We start from the raw sequence: 14782 nt of genomic DNA on the forward strand, positions 1-14782 counted from the left end.
TGATAGTCAGGCTAGTCAAAGATACACATCACCACATTGACATCTTGACCAAAGACCTTCCTTAGATTCTTTATGGGATTACAACTCACTCTGTCTGAAGGAAGTGAGGAAATGGACTCACTAAAGGGGATAGCTGAGAGGGCAGAGAAGGCACGTGACATCATCGACATGGTGTTGAGAAAAGGAAATGAGTCTAGTTCCAGGATGATCAACCTTCTTGTGGAGCTGGACCCCTGTCTTTGGTCACAGCTTCAGATCAACAGTGTTGGAGTACCAACCTAATGGTAGAATGGATAGTAACAGTGTTGGAGTACCAACCTAATGGTAGAATGGATAGTAACAGTGTTGGAGTACCAACCTAATGGTAGAATGGATAGTATCAGAGTTGGGGTACCAACCTAATGGTAGAATGGATAGTAACAGTGTTGGGGTACCAACCTAACAGTAGAATGGGTAGTAACAGTGTACAAACGTTATGGAGAAAAAACATTGTGTGTGTGTGACGACTCTCCCGGGGATAAATACACCTTTCCCCCATTCATTGAGGAGACTCTCTCCACCCAGACACACTGTTGTTTTTGGTTGTGGCATTTTGGGGCTTCGTTGTGTTCATTTGTTTTGGCACCTCTCAACAGCCCTCATTATCACCATCTGTGAACACATCCACTCACTTCCACTACTGACTACACACCCCATTTTTACTTGTATATAGTTGACTTTATTTAATACATGTTTTTCTATATCTCCACGTTGTCTCCCTCTTTGTTATGGACTATGAGCCGGTTCGTAACAGTGGATGAGAATTATAATCTGAATCATTTGGACCGGGGAGAACTGATCCTAGATCAACCCTCCTATTCAACACCATGGGGTGTATTCACTAGGAAACAGACCTGATCCTAGATCAACACTCCTATTCAACACCATGGGGTGTATTCACTAGGAAACAGACCTGATCCTAGATCAACACTCCTATTCAACACCATGGGGTGTATTCACTAGGAAACAGACCTGATCCTAGATCAACACTCCTATTCAACACCATGGGGTGTATTCACTAGGAAACAGACCTGATCCTAGATTATCACTCCTATTCAACACCATGGGGTGTATTCACTAGGAAACAGACTGTCACGTACAGTAGGCCAGAAGGCTAAACTGGAAAACTTAAACTCTATCAAAATAAAAAGATGGCGGAGCCGCAAAAGTTCTTCTGTGCATTTATTTACATAGTGATTCCGGAACAAAAACAACAGTACTGCCATCAAACATATACCTTATGGGACAGCTAAAAACAATGCTGCCCCATCCACAGCTCAATCCAAAATGCCTCTCCATGAACTGAAAGAGAGGCTCCTTTTGTAGGGCTAGCCCCTCCCCTCAGAACAATTAACACTAATTAATTAATTAATTAAGCAATTACCTATTCAAACCTTCCTTTTCCATTTGACTAAACATACTAAAGTATATACATTGCAACACGTTCTTTATGAAACAATATCACAATATAGCATTTACAAAATTACATCACTACTGACAGTGTCTTTCAATATTTCCATTTACTTTAACCTCTTCACTATAGGGGGCAGTATTTTCACGGCTGGATGAATAACGTACCCAAATTAAACTGCCTCCTACTCAGACTCAGAAGGTAGGATATGCATATTATTAGATTTGGATAGAAAACACTCTGAAGTTTCTAAAACTGTTTGAATGATGTCTGTGAGTATAACAGAACTCATATGGCAGGCAAAAACCTGAGAAAAATCCAACCAGGAAGTTTGACCTCAGATGGCTGTAGTCATTTCAAATGAAGTTCTATCTAAAATGCAGTGTCTGTGATGTCATATTGCACTTCCTAAGGCTTCCACTAGATGTCAACAGTCATTAGAACCTCGTTTGAGGCTTCTAGAATACGATTTGATTGAATAACACCCGGAAGAGTAACTGGTCGACCTGGGGTCATTTCCTTACCTCGCGCACGCTCACGAAGGATTAGCCATTTTTCTTTTTCTTTTGTAATGAATCTGCTATTGTCCGGTTGGAATATTATTGCAATTCTACAATTATAATACCCTAAAGATTGATTGTGAACATGGTTTGACATGTTACTACAAACGCTGAGGGAACTTTATAACTTTTCGTCGACGGTAGAATGATGCATTTTGGAATGGGGATCTGGACGCGCCATCAAAACGGATTTATTTTGACATAAATTATGGACTTTATCAAACAAATGAACATTTCTTGTGGAAGTGGGAGACCTTCCGAGTGCATTCAGCCGAAGATCAGCAAAGGTAAGATAATGAAGGTCATTAAACCTTTATTTACGAATTTGGGGCAATGATTTAAGATATCTTGGATTTGATGTTCTAAATACTTGGAATTTATCAATAATAGGAGCTTAGTTATTCTACACAGATTCACTAAGGTGTTTTTACTTTGTGTATTAACAAAATTGATAAGGGAGCAGGTCTGCGAAGACCTGAGGTACATGTGCACTACCATAAATAAAACTAGCTTAAAACTGTTGGGGCTACAGGTTAGCAATGAACCCCGAGTCGGGATTGCTAACAAGGCTGGAAATTCAAAACATCAAAAATCTAATAATTTCAATTTCTCAAACAATCAACTATTTTACACAATTTAAAAGATAAACATCTCCTTAATCTAACCACATTGTTCGATTTTCAAAGAGGCTTTACGGCAAAAGCATAAAGTTAGATTATGTTAGGACAGTACATAGCCACAAAAGTACAAACATCCAATTTCAATTCAAGGTCAGGCGTCACCAAAAGCAGAAACCAGCTAAAATTATGCACCAACCTTTGACAATCTCCATCAGATGACACTCCTAGGACATTATGTTATACAATACATGCATTTTTTGTTCCATCAAGTTCATATTTATATCCAAAAACAGCATTTTACAGTAGCGTGAAATTCAGATTTTTTTCTTCTCTGAAATGCTTCCGGTGAACATAACAAAATTACTATTCGAAAACATTGGTAAATTATAATATTGTCATTCTGTCACGTCCTGACCAGCAGATGGAGCTGTTGTTGTAGTTTTGGGGTCAGGACGTGGCAGTCTTGTGTGTGTGATTGTTCTGTGTTGGTCTTGTGACTCCTGATCAGGAACAGCTGGGGATCGTTGTTCCTGATTGGGAGTCATATATGTAGGAGTATGTTTGTCACTTGGTTTTGTGGGTAGTTGTTTTTGCACTGCGTATTGTGTGCCTGCAAAACTGTTCCTGTCTTATATATTGTTTGAATTGTGAAGTGGATGCTCTACTCCTTTATTTTTATTAAAGATGAGTATTCACATACCTGCTGCGCCTTGGTCCATTTTTACAGAAGACAGCCGTTACAGAACTACCCACCAAAGGACCAAGCAGCAGAAGAGGAGGAAGCCACAGGAGAAGAAAATGGAAGAATGGACCTGGCAGGACGAAAGAAAATTCTGGGCGGACAAGTTAAGGGAGCTAAGGGAACCCGAGAGGCAGCCCCAAGATTTTTTTGGGGGGGGGCACACGGGTAGTTTGGCCAGGCCAGGGAAGAGCCGTAAGCCAGCTACCCGTGACTACAGGGAGGTGCGTACGAGGTGGAGGGCGTCATGTTACGCTGAGGTGCGCACCATCTCGCCTATACGGACGCACAGCCCACTTCGCCCAGTACCAGCGCCCCGCAGGTGCCAGGGCAAGGGGAGCATCGAGCCGGAAGGGGTGATGCCAACCCTGCACTCAAGACCGCCAGTGCGCCCTTTCGGTCCGGTGTTTCCCGCTAGACACACTAGCATGGAGGTGCGTGTCTCCAGGCTGGTACGTCCAATACCTGCCCCACGCATCAGGAGTCAACAGTCGTCATCAGAGCTGCCCGCCAGTCAACAGTCACCAGAGCTGCCCGCCAGTCAACAGTCACCAGAGTTGCCCGCCAGTCAACAGTCGTCGGAGCTGCCCGCCAGTCAACAGTCGTCGGAGCTGCCCGCCAGTCAACAGTCGTCGGAGCTGCCCGCCAGTCAACAGTCGTCGGAGCTGCCCGCCAGTCAACAGTCGTCGGAGCTGCCCGCCAGTCAACAGTCGTCGGAGCTGCCCGCCAGTCAACAGTCGTCGGAGCTGCCCGCCAGTCAACAGTCGCCGGAGTGGCCGGACTGCGCTGAACTGCCGGAGTGGCCGGACTGCGCTGAACTGCCGGAGTGGCCGGACTGCGCTGAACTGCCGGAGTGGCCGGACTGCGCTGAACTGCCGGAGTGGCCGGACTGCGCTGAACTGCCGGAGTGGCCGGACTGCCCTGAACTGCCGGAGTGGCCGGACTGCCCTGAACTGCCGGAGTGGCCGGACTGCCCTGAACTGCCGGAGTGGCCGGACTGCCCTGAACTGCCGGAGTGGCCGGACTGCCCTGTTCTGCCGGAGTGGCCGGACTGCCCTGTTCTGCCGGAGTGGCCGGACTGCCCTGTTCTGCCGGAGTGGCCGGACTGCCCTGTTCTGCCAGAGTGGCCGGACTGCCCTGTTCTGCCAGAGTGGCCGGACTGCCCTGTTCTGCCAGAGTGGCCGGACTGCCCTGTTCTGCCAGAGTGGCCGGACTGCCCTGTTCTGCCAGAGTGGCCGGACTGCCCTGTTCTGCCAGAGTGGCCGGACTGCCCTGTTCTGCCAGAGTGGCCGGACTGCCCGGTTCTGCCAGAGGTGCCCGCCTGCCCTGATCTGCCAGGGTGCCCGGCCTGTCAGGATCAGCCCGAGTGGTCCTCCTGCCCTCCGGTCCAGCCCGAGTGGTCCTCCTGCCCTCCGGTCCAGCCCGAGTGGTCCTCCTGCCCTCCGGTCCAGCCCGAGTGGTCCTCCTGCCCTCCGGTCCAGCCCGAGTGGTCCTCCTGCCCTCCGGCCCAGCCCGAGTGGCCCGCATGCCCTCCGGCCCAGCCCGAGTGGCCCGCATGCCCTCCGGCCCAGCCCGAGTGGCCCGCATGCCTTCCGGCCCAGCCCGAGTGGCCCGCATGCCTTCCCGGCCCAGCCCGAGTGGCCCGCATGCCTTCCGGCCCAGCCCGAGTGGCCCGCATGCCTTCCGGCCCGGCCCGAGTGGCCCGCATGCCTTCCGGCCCGGCCCGAGGGGCCCGCATGCCCTCCGGCCCGGCCCGAGGGGCCCTCCTGCTCTCCGGCCCGGCCCGAGGGGCCCTCCTGCTCTCCGGCCCGGCCCGAGGGGCCCTCCTGCTCCCCGGCCCGGCCCGAGGGGCCCTCCTGCTCCCCGGCCCGAGGGGCCCTCCTGCCCCCCGGCCCGGCCCGAGGGGCCCTCCTGCCCCCCGGCCCGGCCCGAGGGGCCCTCCTGCCCCCCGGCCCGGCCCGAGGGGCCCTCCTGCCCCCCGGCCCGGCCCGAGGGGCCCTCCTGTCCCCCGGCCCGGCTCGAGGGGTCCGTCTGCCTGGCGCAGCTATCGGCTCCACCGAAGTGGGCGACGCCGAGGGTGGAGCAGGGTCCACGTCCTGCACCGGAGCCACCTCCAGGATAGGTGGGTTGGGGAGGGAGGGTGTAGCACAGTGCCGTCGTTGACGGCAGCCACCCTCCCTTCCCTCCCTTATTGTTTAGGGGTTATTGTTTATGGGTTTTGTTGGGGATTTTGTTTGTTGGTGTTTTTTCGTTGTTAGGTGCATTCCGGGGTCTGCACCTTGAGGGGGGGGTACTGTCACGTCCTGACCAGCAGATGGAGCTGTTGTTGTAGTTTTGGGGTCAGGACGTGGCAGTCTTGTGTGTGTGATTGTTCTGTGTTGGTCTTGTGACTCCTGATCAGGAACAGCTGGGGATCGTTGTTCCTGATTGGGAGTCATATATGTAGGAGTATGTTTGTCACTTGGTTTTGTGGGTAGTTGTTTTTGCACTGCGTATTGTGTGCCTGCAAAACTGTTCCTGTCTTATATATTGTTTGAATTGTGAAGTGGATGCTCTACTCCTTTATTTTTATTAAAGATGAGTATTCACATACCTGCTGCGCCTTGGTCAATTTTTACAGAAGACAGCCATTACACATTCAAAGAATAATATATTATCATCTCGTAATTGCTACCGAATGGCCAGATCTCAAAATAACTTTACTGGGAAATCACATTTTGCAATAAACGGGGTGCTATGCTAAGAACAATAAGCTATGCTATACAGTTAGCATCATCTAATATCGATAATAACATTGTAAATATCCCCTTACCTTTGATTATCTCCATCAGAAGGCACTGCCAGGAATCCAAGGTCCAGAACAAATGTGGTTTCTTTTGACAAAGTTCATAATTTATGTCCAAATAACACCAAGTAGTTTGCGTTCATTATGCTCCCACAAAACGTGGTGGGGGCGGTGTAAAATCACGCCGAAAAGCTAAAAAAACCTAGTAAATAATCTATTTACGTTCGTTCAAACATGTCAAACGTTGTTTAGCATTAATCTTTTGGTCCATTTTTAACGTTAAACATCAGTAATATTTTCACACAACCTATCCTATGTCTAGATAAACAATTATGACAAACTCACGCTTCTCAGATTTATGCGCAGGCGCAAAAAAATGAAGTGACGACATGTCAACTTCCATGCATTCTAATTTGCTCTCTGTTTATCATAGACGCTTCAAACAACTTTATAAAGATCGTTGACATCTAGTGGATGCCGTAGGAGTTGCGAAATGAATCCTTTCTCACTATGGTATCTATAAAACAATGACACTAAATAGTACAGTCACAAAATTCACATTTTTTTTTAAATCTATTTTTCACAGGTTTTTGCCTGCAATATGAGTTTTGTTATACTTACAGACACCATTCAAACGGTTTTAGAAAATTCAGAGTGTTTTCTATCCGAATGTGTTAATAATATGCATATCCTAGCTTCTGAGTTGGTGTAGGAGGCAGTTAAAAATTTCTCAATACTGCCCCCTAGCCCCAACAGGTTAATAATTGAGGTCAGTGTTTTTCTTTGTGAAGTGGCCGAGAGGTTATTAAGAAGGGATATAAAATAGGTGCTGTGAGATAGGACGGTAATTTTGTGCAAAGAGGATAACTTAAATGGTTATTTAACGAGTGGTAAATTAACCATAGATCCGAATCAAGAGACATACCTAAATAAAGTCCTAAATTGAGGAGAGGAGAGGCTATAAAATAGGTTTGTGAGATAGAATTACCATCCTATGTGAACAAGATAACTCAACTCAAATGGTCAATTAACAAGAGTGAATTAACCATAGATGCAATTCAAAAGACAACACTGAAATAAAGTCCAAAAAGGAGGAGAGGCAAGAGCATTCAATTAAACAAGACTAGGTAAATTAATTATAGATCCAAATTAACAGATTGGAATTAAACAAAACAAGGTAAGATAATCATAGATCCAAATTAGTAGTCATAATAGAACAAAACCAGGTTAAAGTGAAAAGCAAATACACATAGATCGTCAGCATAGAGTGAGAGCACCCACATAGAGAGGAGTGACACAATTCTAGATTGTGAGAAGAAGACACATAGATTGTGATACACATAGAAGTTTTAAATTTAATTAGAGTTGTAATAATAACGGTAGAAAGCACTCACATAGAGATTAATAGTAAGTACACACAGATTGTGAGAAGAAGCATAATAACAACGATAGTTATTGGATAACCATGGGTGGCAAATCCTCAAAGGAGGTGCAGGAATTAACGGGAGATGAGCGATACATGGAGTTAAATGTTATAAAATAAATATTTATTTCGGTCCAATGTGGAGAAGGAAGTATGAATTTGATGGAAGTTTGGATGTAGAAAAGTTGGGACTAATGATAAGAAAGATACATAAGGTATGTGGGGACAAGACAGGGAAACAGCAGGTCAAGGGTTAGATATAGCCAGGGTGTGGCTGTCTGAAGCCCGGAGAAGAAGGCAAGTGTAGAGAAAGAGAGAGAGAAGGTTTGAAGAAGGATATCAGCAGGGGGGAAATAAATAAAAATGATGTGCGTGTGAGATAGGGTTATTGACCAGTTAAAAGTCATAAGTTCAGTAACTCGTATATGTGTGAGACCTAATAACTTATCAAAAGTCACAATAGTAATTATTCCTAAATTCTGAGAAAGAGAAAAAGAGAGAGGCAGAGTAAACGGGAGCAAGGTTAAGGAGAGTAATCGCAGGAGAAAGGCTTAGACATTTACATTAGGGCTATGTTCTGGAAATTGTATTGGTAGTACGTGCCTAATTTTACGACTACAGATATTTAGAAATAGGGTTGTTTGCGAGCAGTCTTCATCATTTCAATAGCACGTTGGTGGTTCAGCGGTAGAATTCTCGACTGCCAGGCGGGAGGCTCGGGTTCGTTTCTCAGCCTATGCATCAGTGGATTATAATTTAAGGTGCTGATTGTCATTCAACTGTTGGTATGTTTTGCCTGGAAAGATTCGGTTGTTAGTGGTTGTTTAACCTGTTATGGCTAGGGGGCAGTATTTTCACGGCTGGATAAAAAACGTACCCGATTTAATCTGGTTACTACTCCTGCCCAGTAACTAGAATATGCATATAATTATTGGCTTTGGATAGAAAACACTCCAAAGTTTCTAAAACTGTTTGAATGGTGTCTGTGAGTATAACAGAACTCAAATGGCAGGTCAAAACCTGAGAGATTCCTTTACAGGAGTTATCAAGGAGTTACAGGACAAAAATGTTGACAGCTGCGCCATACAGGTTGCAAAATAACTGGGAGGAGATTTTCGATGTACCAATTCCATGGCATATGGTTTATGAACTGGTACAAAAAAACTACACTTGACTCAACAGTTTTTCAATTTAAATGATTATATAAATTTCTTGCAACCAACATAATGATATATATATATATATGGCAACAATACAACAATCTCAGCTCTGTAGATTTTGTTGTGAAGAGACAGAATCATTAGATCATTTATTCTGGTATTGCCCCGATGTAGCTAGTTTCTGGTCATAGGTTCAGGAACGGTTAAAAAAATCACATGCACTTAAAGTTAACCTTACAAATAGCAATGTTGGGCGATTTGGAAAGACACAGTCAGTCAATTAATTACATAATAATACTCGCAGGAAAGGTTTTCATCTTTAGCTCACAATCTGTGGATACCATACAATTAGAAAGGTTCAAACATTTTGTAAAACATCACATCCTAATTTAAAAATATATGGCTCATGGAAATATGTGTGTAAATATGTATATGTATGTGTAGCAAAAAAGCTGAAATAAAACTACGATATTTGTCCTCTGAAGAGGGTGGTGGAGGATTGTTGTTGCTTTTTTGACCAAGATTTACAGCCCAGTCAGATCAGGGGTGTATTAATTAGTCACCCACCGTAGCACAACGTTTTGCAACAAAAAAGTAGTTTCTTTTGGACAAATTCAGGTAGTGTTGATTTAGGATCAGGTCTGTTTCCTAGTGAATACACCCCATGGTGTTGAATAGGAGGGTTGATCTAGGATCAGGTCTGTTTCCTAGTGAATACACCCCATGGTGTTGAATAGGAGGGTTGATCTAGGATCAGGTCTGTTTCCTAGTGAATACACCCCATGGTGTTGAGTAGGAGTGTTGATCTTGGATCAGTTATCCCCGGTCCAAATGATTCAGAATTATTCTCATACACTGTTACGAACCGGCTCATAGCCTGTAACAAAGAGGGAGACAACGTGGAGATATAGAAAAACATATTTATTAAATAAAGTAAACTATATACAAGTAACAATGGAGTCTGTAATCAGTAGAGTGAGTGGATGAGAGGTGCCAAAACAAATGAACACAACGAAGCCCCAAAATGCCACAACCAAAAACAACAGTGTGTCTGGGTGGAGAGAGTCTCCTCAATGAATGGGGGAAAGGTGTATTTATCCCCGGGACACAGCCGAGCCCAGGTGTGTCCCATTTCACTGACGACCCTTCCAGCTCTGCCCACCGACATCCTATTAAAGAAAACAAGATCAAAGAGAAAGAATTCTGCAGTCTGAGTGGGAGGGTCGTCACAGTGTGACAGAGCGGGAGGGTCGTCACAGTGTGACAGAGCGGGAGGGTCGTCACAGAGTGACAGAGCGGGAGGGTCGTCACAGTGTGACAGAGTGGGAGGGTCGTCACAGTGTGTTTGTGTGTGTGTGTGTGTGTATGTGGACTCTGTATTTTCGGCAGACAGAGTGGGAGGGTTGTCACACACACTTTTTCACACAATACTGTAAACTGTGTCTCCATAACATTTGCACAGTTATTTTTGTATTTTGTAATCCAACACTGTTACTATCCATTCTACCATTAGGTTGGTACCCCAACACTGTTACTATCCATTCTATCATTAGGTTGGTACCCCAACACTGTTACTATCCATTCTACCATTAGGGTGGTACCCCAACACTGTTACTATCCATTCTACCATTAGGTTGGTACCCCAACACTGTTACTATCCATTCTATCATTAGGTTGGTACCCCAACACTGATACTATCCATTCTACCATTAGGGTGGTACCCCAACACTGTTACTGTCCATTCTACCATTAGGATGGTACGCCAACACTGTTACTATCCATTCTACCATTAGGTTGGTACCCCAACACTGTTACTATCCATTCTACCATTAGGATGGTACCCCAACACTGTTACTATCCATTCTACCATTAGGTTGGTACCCCAACACTGTTACTATCCATTCTACCATTAGGTTGGTACCCCAACACTGTTACTATCCATTCTACCATTAGGATGGTACCCCAACACTGTTACTATCCATTCTACCATTAGGTTGTTACCCCAACACTGTTGATCTGAAGCTGTGACCAAAGACAGGGGTCCAGCTCCCCAAGAAGGTTGATCATCCTGGAACTTGACTCATTTCCTTTTCTCAACACCATGTCGATGATGTCACGTGCCTTCTCTGCCCTCTCAGCTATCACCTTCACTGACTCCATTTCCTCCTGGTTGATGACTGTGTGTTGCAGGAGTCCGTCCAGCAGTTCATTCAGGGCAGGTCTTGACACTCGTTTCACAAACTCTGTCCGTAGAGAACGCAGCTGCAGTTTTGTAGAACCAGTCAGACTGCTCTCAGCCGGACGCCCTGCCCCCAACACAGCACCTGAGAGAGTCAGGTTACAAAATAACTACATTTGTACATTTACATTTCAGTCATTTAGAAGCAGACTCCTAAAATAAAAGTATTGAGAAAACATGATCTTTTACAATAACGACCTGAACATATCACATATTCACATTTAGGGACGGTTTCACAGACATAGAAAAACAGGCTGGGTCATTCAGAACCAGGCTAATCTACATTAAGTCCTGGAGGAGATGTCATTGGGTCATTCAGTATCAGGTTAATCTACATCAAGTCCTGGAGGAGATGTCATTGTTCTTGAAGACAGTATTTTATAATCAGGACCTGTCCAGGTCCTACAGTAAACCATGTTGACTGGCCCTCAAGTCATTGGTTTGTATATCTCATGTTTACTTACTAGTTGAATGGGTTTCAGTGATGTATTCATCTGAAAGAAACAAAAATAGGTTATATCACTCTAAATAGCATCTGTCAGAAATAACAGTTATGATTGACATATTGTCAAAGGAATTTTCTATCCTAATGATAATAATTAACAATCAACAAGCCTTGACTAATCCCCGGGGTTTGTAAGACACTGGGTTAATAATTAGGCATGGACTCAGCTTCCTGCAAAAGGTTCATACGGCTTTATTCAGAGAACGTTCTGAGGTCCAAATAACAAAGATGTTCATTTTATCCTCTCTCTCCGCTTACGCACACACCTCCACACCAACCGTAGATAACCTATGCACACACATACGCACAGACAGTAGGTGAACAGTATCTCTTCCTTGACCTCCCACCACTGTTCCAGCACTGCCTGTTCCTTTCCCCATAGATTAGGAGAACCTTGAAGGCTACTCCCGGTATCTCACACACACATGTCTAGACTTGATGGGACTAACATTCAGTACATTGACTTACAGTTTATTATCCATGCTACATAACTACTAATTCATAATGGATTATTGATTCATTTACCTTCATTAGATAATTCTCTTATCACATATTCTCCTACCTATTGGTACCATATCTCTCCATACAGTCCTCTCATCATCCCCGATTAACTCCATCTCAATGTCAACCCCTGTGTTTCTTATAATCATCTTACAACAGCTTGGTGTGGTGTCTGCAGGTAACAGCTGAATCTTCTGTAGAAGGCCATATGGTGCAACGATTGAGACAACAGACAAGAGATAGAAAGAAATAGTGAAATAGAATGATATTCCAGTTATTCATATACAATATGACAGATTCATGTCCTCAGCCTGCTAAAACTGCACCTCTGGATTGATGGAAGTGGAGTGGGAATTCTTGAGTGCAAACCAACTGTTCAGCTTTAAGGACCCGTTTGGACTTGACAGGACCAATTCCGAATATCCTTGGGACACCTGATTTTTCTCCCGTTCCTGAATAGCCTACAAAATTAGCAATGTAGTAGTCAGTCAGAACAATGTAGTCTCATAATTCACACAACATACAGCTCACTGAGAAACCAATGTTAGTCATAGTTTTTATTGTATTAATTAATGTTACAACAGAAATAGATTTCTCACAGAGCTGCATGTTGTCTTTGTAATCTAGAGATTTTCAACAAACTATCAGCTTTCCTTCAGTAAGTTTCAACATACTGTTGTCACTTCAGTGAAAGTGCCTCACCTCTTTCTGACTGGAGTTTCTGAGGAGCAGGTACAGCCTTGAAATGACTGTTGACCTTTTAACTGCCATATAGAGGACCACGTCGCAGTGGACATCTACGTTCCAAGACAGTAATCTTAGTATAACAGAGATAAGTGAGAACTTGGGATGGAGAATCTTAGCATGGAATCTGGTGACCTCATGCACTTCCTCTAAAGACACTCCATGTTCCTCTACATGAAGAATCTTCATCTCATTCCTCAGGGAAGGGTTGGTCCCTGAACAACACAATAAAAAGGAGACAGAAAGACAAATATTGTATTATTCATCCAACTAAAACACAAAGAATATGCAGTACCAGATCACAGTAAACTCAAACTCCCAGAATAGTTCATTCATTAATTCAGGAAGTGAAACTCAGTTACATGGAAATGTTTTTCTGAATACTATTTCTATATGGTTTTACCTAAACAGACAAAGTGTGGCAGATGAACTTCCTCCAATTCACCTAACTCCATAGTGATGTCCAGCAATGGACCACCTTGTGTGTACTGCATGTCTTTCAGAAGGTGACTGTAGGGTTCACAGTTCCTGAAGTGATACTTCAGAATGACATCTCTCTCACACAGCCAGCGGAGCCCAGACACTGTGCACTCATAACTCCCTTTCGGTGTCCTGTGTCTGAGGGCAACAACAAGATATGGTAGATGTGGTAGAATCGTCAAATGGAGATGTTGGATTAGAAGACAATTCCCAAAGGTAATGGGAAATACACTAGCAAGTGGAATGAAATGTTAAAAGTAGTTATTTTACCTGAACATTGTCACTCCCTGAACAGTGGAAGTAAAGGGTTCAATCTGAAGCCAGTGTGTGGAGTCCTGAACAAGGACAAGCATGTCAGTAATACATATGGGGCCTGTTTCCTGGACACAGATTGAGTCTAGTGCTGGACTAAAAAGCATGCTCAATGGAAGTTTCAATAAGAAAGTTCTTTAACCTGTTTGGGATAGGGGGCAGTATTTTCACGGCCGGATGAAAAAACATACCCGATTTAAACTGGGTACTACTCTTGCCCAGAAACGAGAATATGCATATTATTAGTAGATTTGGATAGAAAACACTCTGAAGTTTCTAAAACTGTTTGAATGGTGTCTGTGAGTATAACAGAACTCATATGGCAGGCAAAAACCTGAGAAAATCCCAAGCAGGAAGTGGCCTGTCTGAGAATTTGTAGTTCTTCTTTTGATTCTCTATCGAAACAACAGTATCTGTGGGGTTACGTAGCACTTTCTAAGGCTTCCATTGGCTATCATAAGCCTTCAAAAAGCGGATTGAGGCGTCTTCTGTCTCTGGGCAGAGTAGAGTAGCTCAGTTTGTCAGTGGTCTGCCTGGTGACAAAGAGATTGGATATGCGCATTCACGTGAGCACGCAGTTTTTTCTTTTCCTCTTTGAATGAATACACTATTGTCCGGTTGGAATATTATCGCTATTTTACGAGAAAAATACCATAAAAATTGATTTTAAACAGCGTTTGACCTGCTTCTAAGTACCGTAATGTAACATTTAGATTTTTTTTGTCTCGAAATGCGCTCGGATAGTTACCTGAACGCACAAACAAAACGGATGTATTTGGACATAACTATGGATTATTTGGAACAAAAATAACATTTATTGTGGAAGTAGCAGTCCTGGGAGTGCATTCTGACGAAGATCAGCAAAGGTAATACAATTTTTCTAATAGTAATTCTGAGTTTAGTGAGCCCCGAACTTGGCGGGTGTCAAAATAGCTAGCCGTGATGGCTGAGCTATGAACTACACACAGCAGTGCAAAAACAACTTCCCACAAATCCCATGACAAAAACACCCCTCTTAAATAAGACCTAACAGAACATTAAAACCTGTTGGGGCTAGGGGGCAGTATTGAGAATTTTGAAAAAAGTATGTGCCCATTTTTAACTGCCTCCTACACCAACTCAGAAGCTAGGATATGCATATTATTAACAGATTTGGATAGAAAACACTCTGAATTTTCTAAAACTGTTTGAATGGTGTCTGTAAGTATAACAGAACTCATATGGCAGTCAAAACCCTGAGACAAATTCTGACAGGATGTGGATA

General features: G+C 44.1%; 1 protein-coding gene across 2 annotated transcripts; it reads right to left on the reverse strand.

The window, feature by feature from the left end:
• Positions 1-9637: 9637 nt before the first annotated feature.
• Positions 9638-14214, reverse strand: LOC106591190 (NACHT, LRR and PYD domains-containing protein 1 homolog). 2 transcript variants are annotated; one of them, XM_082978254.1, is made up of 7 exons: positions 13477-14214; positions 13130-13344; positions 12685-12941; positions 12309-12443; positions 12137-12176; positions 11441-11470; positions 9638-11061 (listed from the first exon to the last, which is right to left on the reverse strand). In XM_082978254.1, exons 1-7 carry the CDS (start codon positions 13623-13625, stop codon positions 10727-10729), a joined length of 1161 nt encoding a protein of 386 aa, XP_082834380.1. In that variant the 5' UTR covers positions 13626-14214; the 3' UTR covers positions 9638-10726. The 2 variants fall into 2 exon arrangements, with proteins under 2 accessions (XP_082834380.1, XP_082834379.1); XM_082978253.1 differs by having other exon boundaries at positions 12044-12176; positions 13477-14212.
• Between the last annotated feature and the right edge of the window lie 568 nt (positions 14215-14782).

This window comes from Salmo salar, chromosome 08 (genome assembly GCF_965601325.2).
Source record: "Salmo salar chromosome 08, fSalSal1, whole genome shotgun sequence".
NCBI classification, from domain to species: Eukaryota; Metazoa; Chordata; class Actinopteri; order Salmoniformes; family Salmonidae; genus Salmo; species Salmo salar.

Coding starts and splice junctions, on each gene's coding strand:
- LOC106591190 (XM_082978253.1), bottom strand. CDS start 13,625: ATGCTTTTTAGTCCAGCACTAGACTCAATCTGTGTCCAGGAAACAGGC. Junction 12,444..12,684: donor GAAACTCCAGTCAGAAAGAG/GTGAGGCACTTT, acceptor CTAATTTTGTAG/GCTATTCAGGAACGGGAGAA. Junction 11,471..12,043: donor GAGAGATATGGTACCAATAG/GTAGGAGAATAT, acceptor TGTTTCTTTCAG/ATGAATACATCACTGAAACC.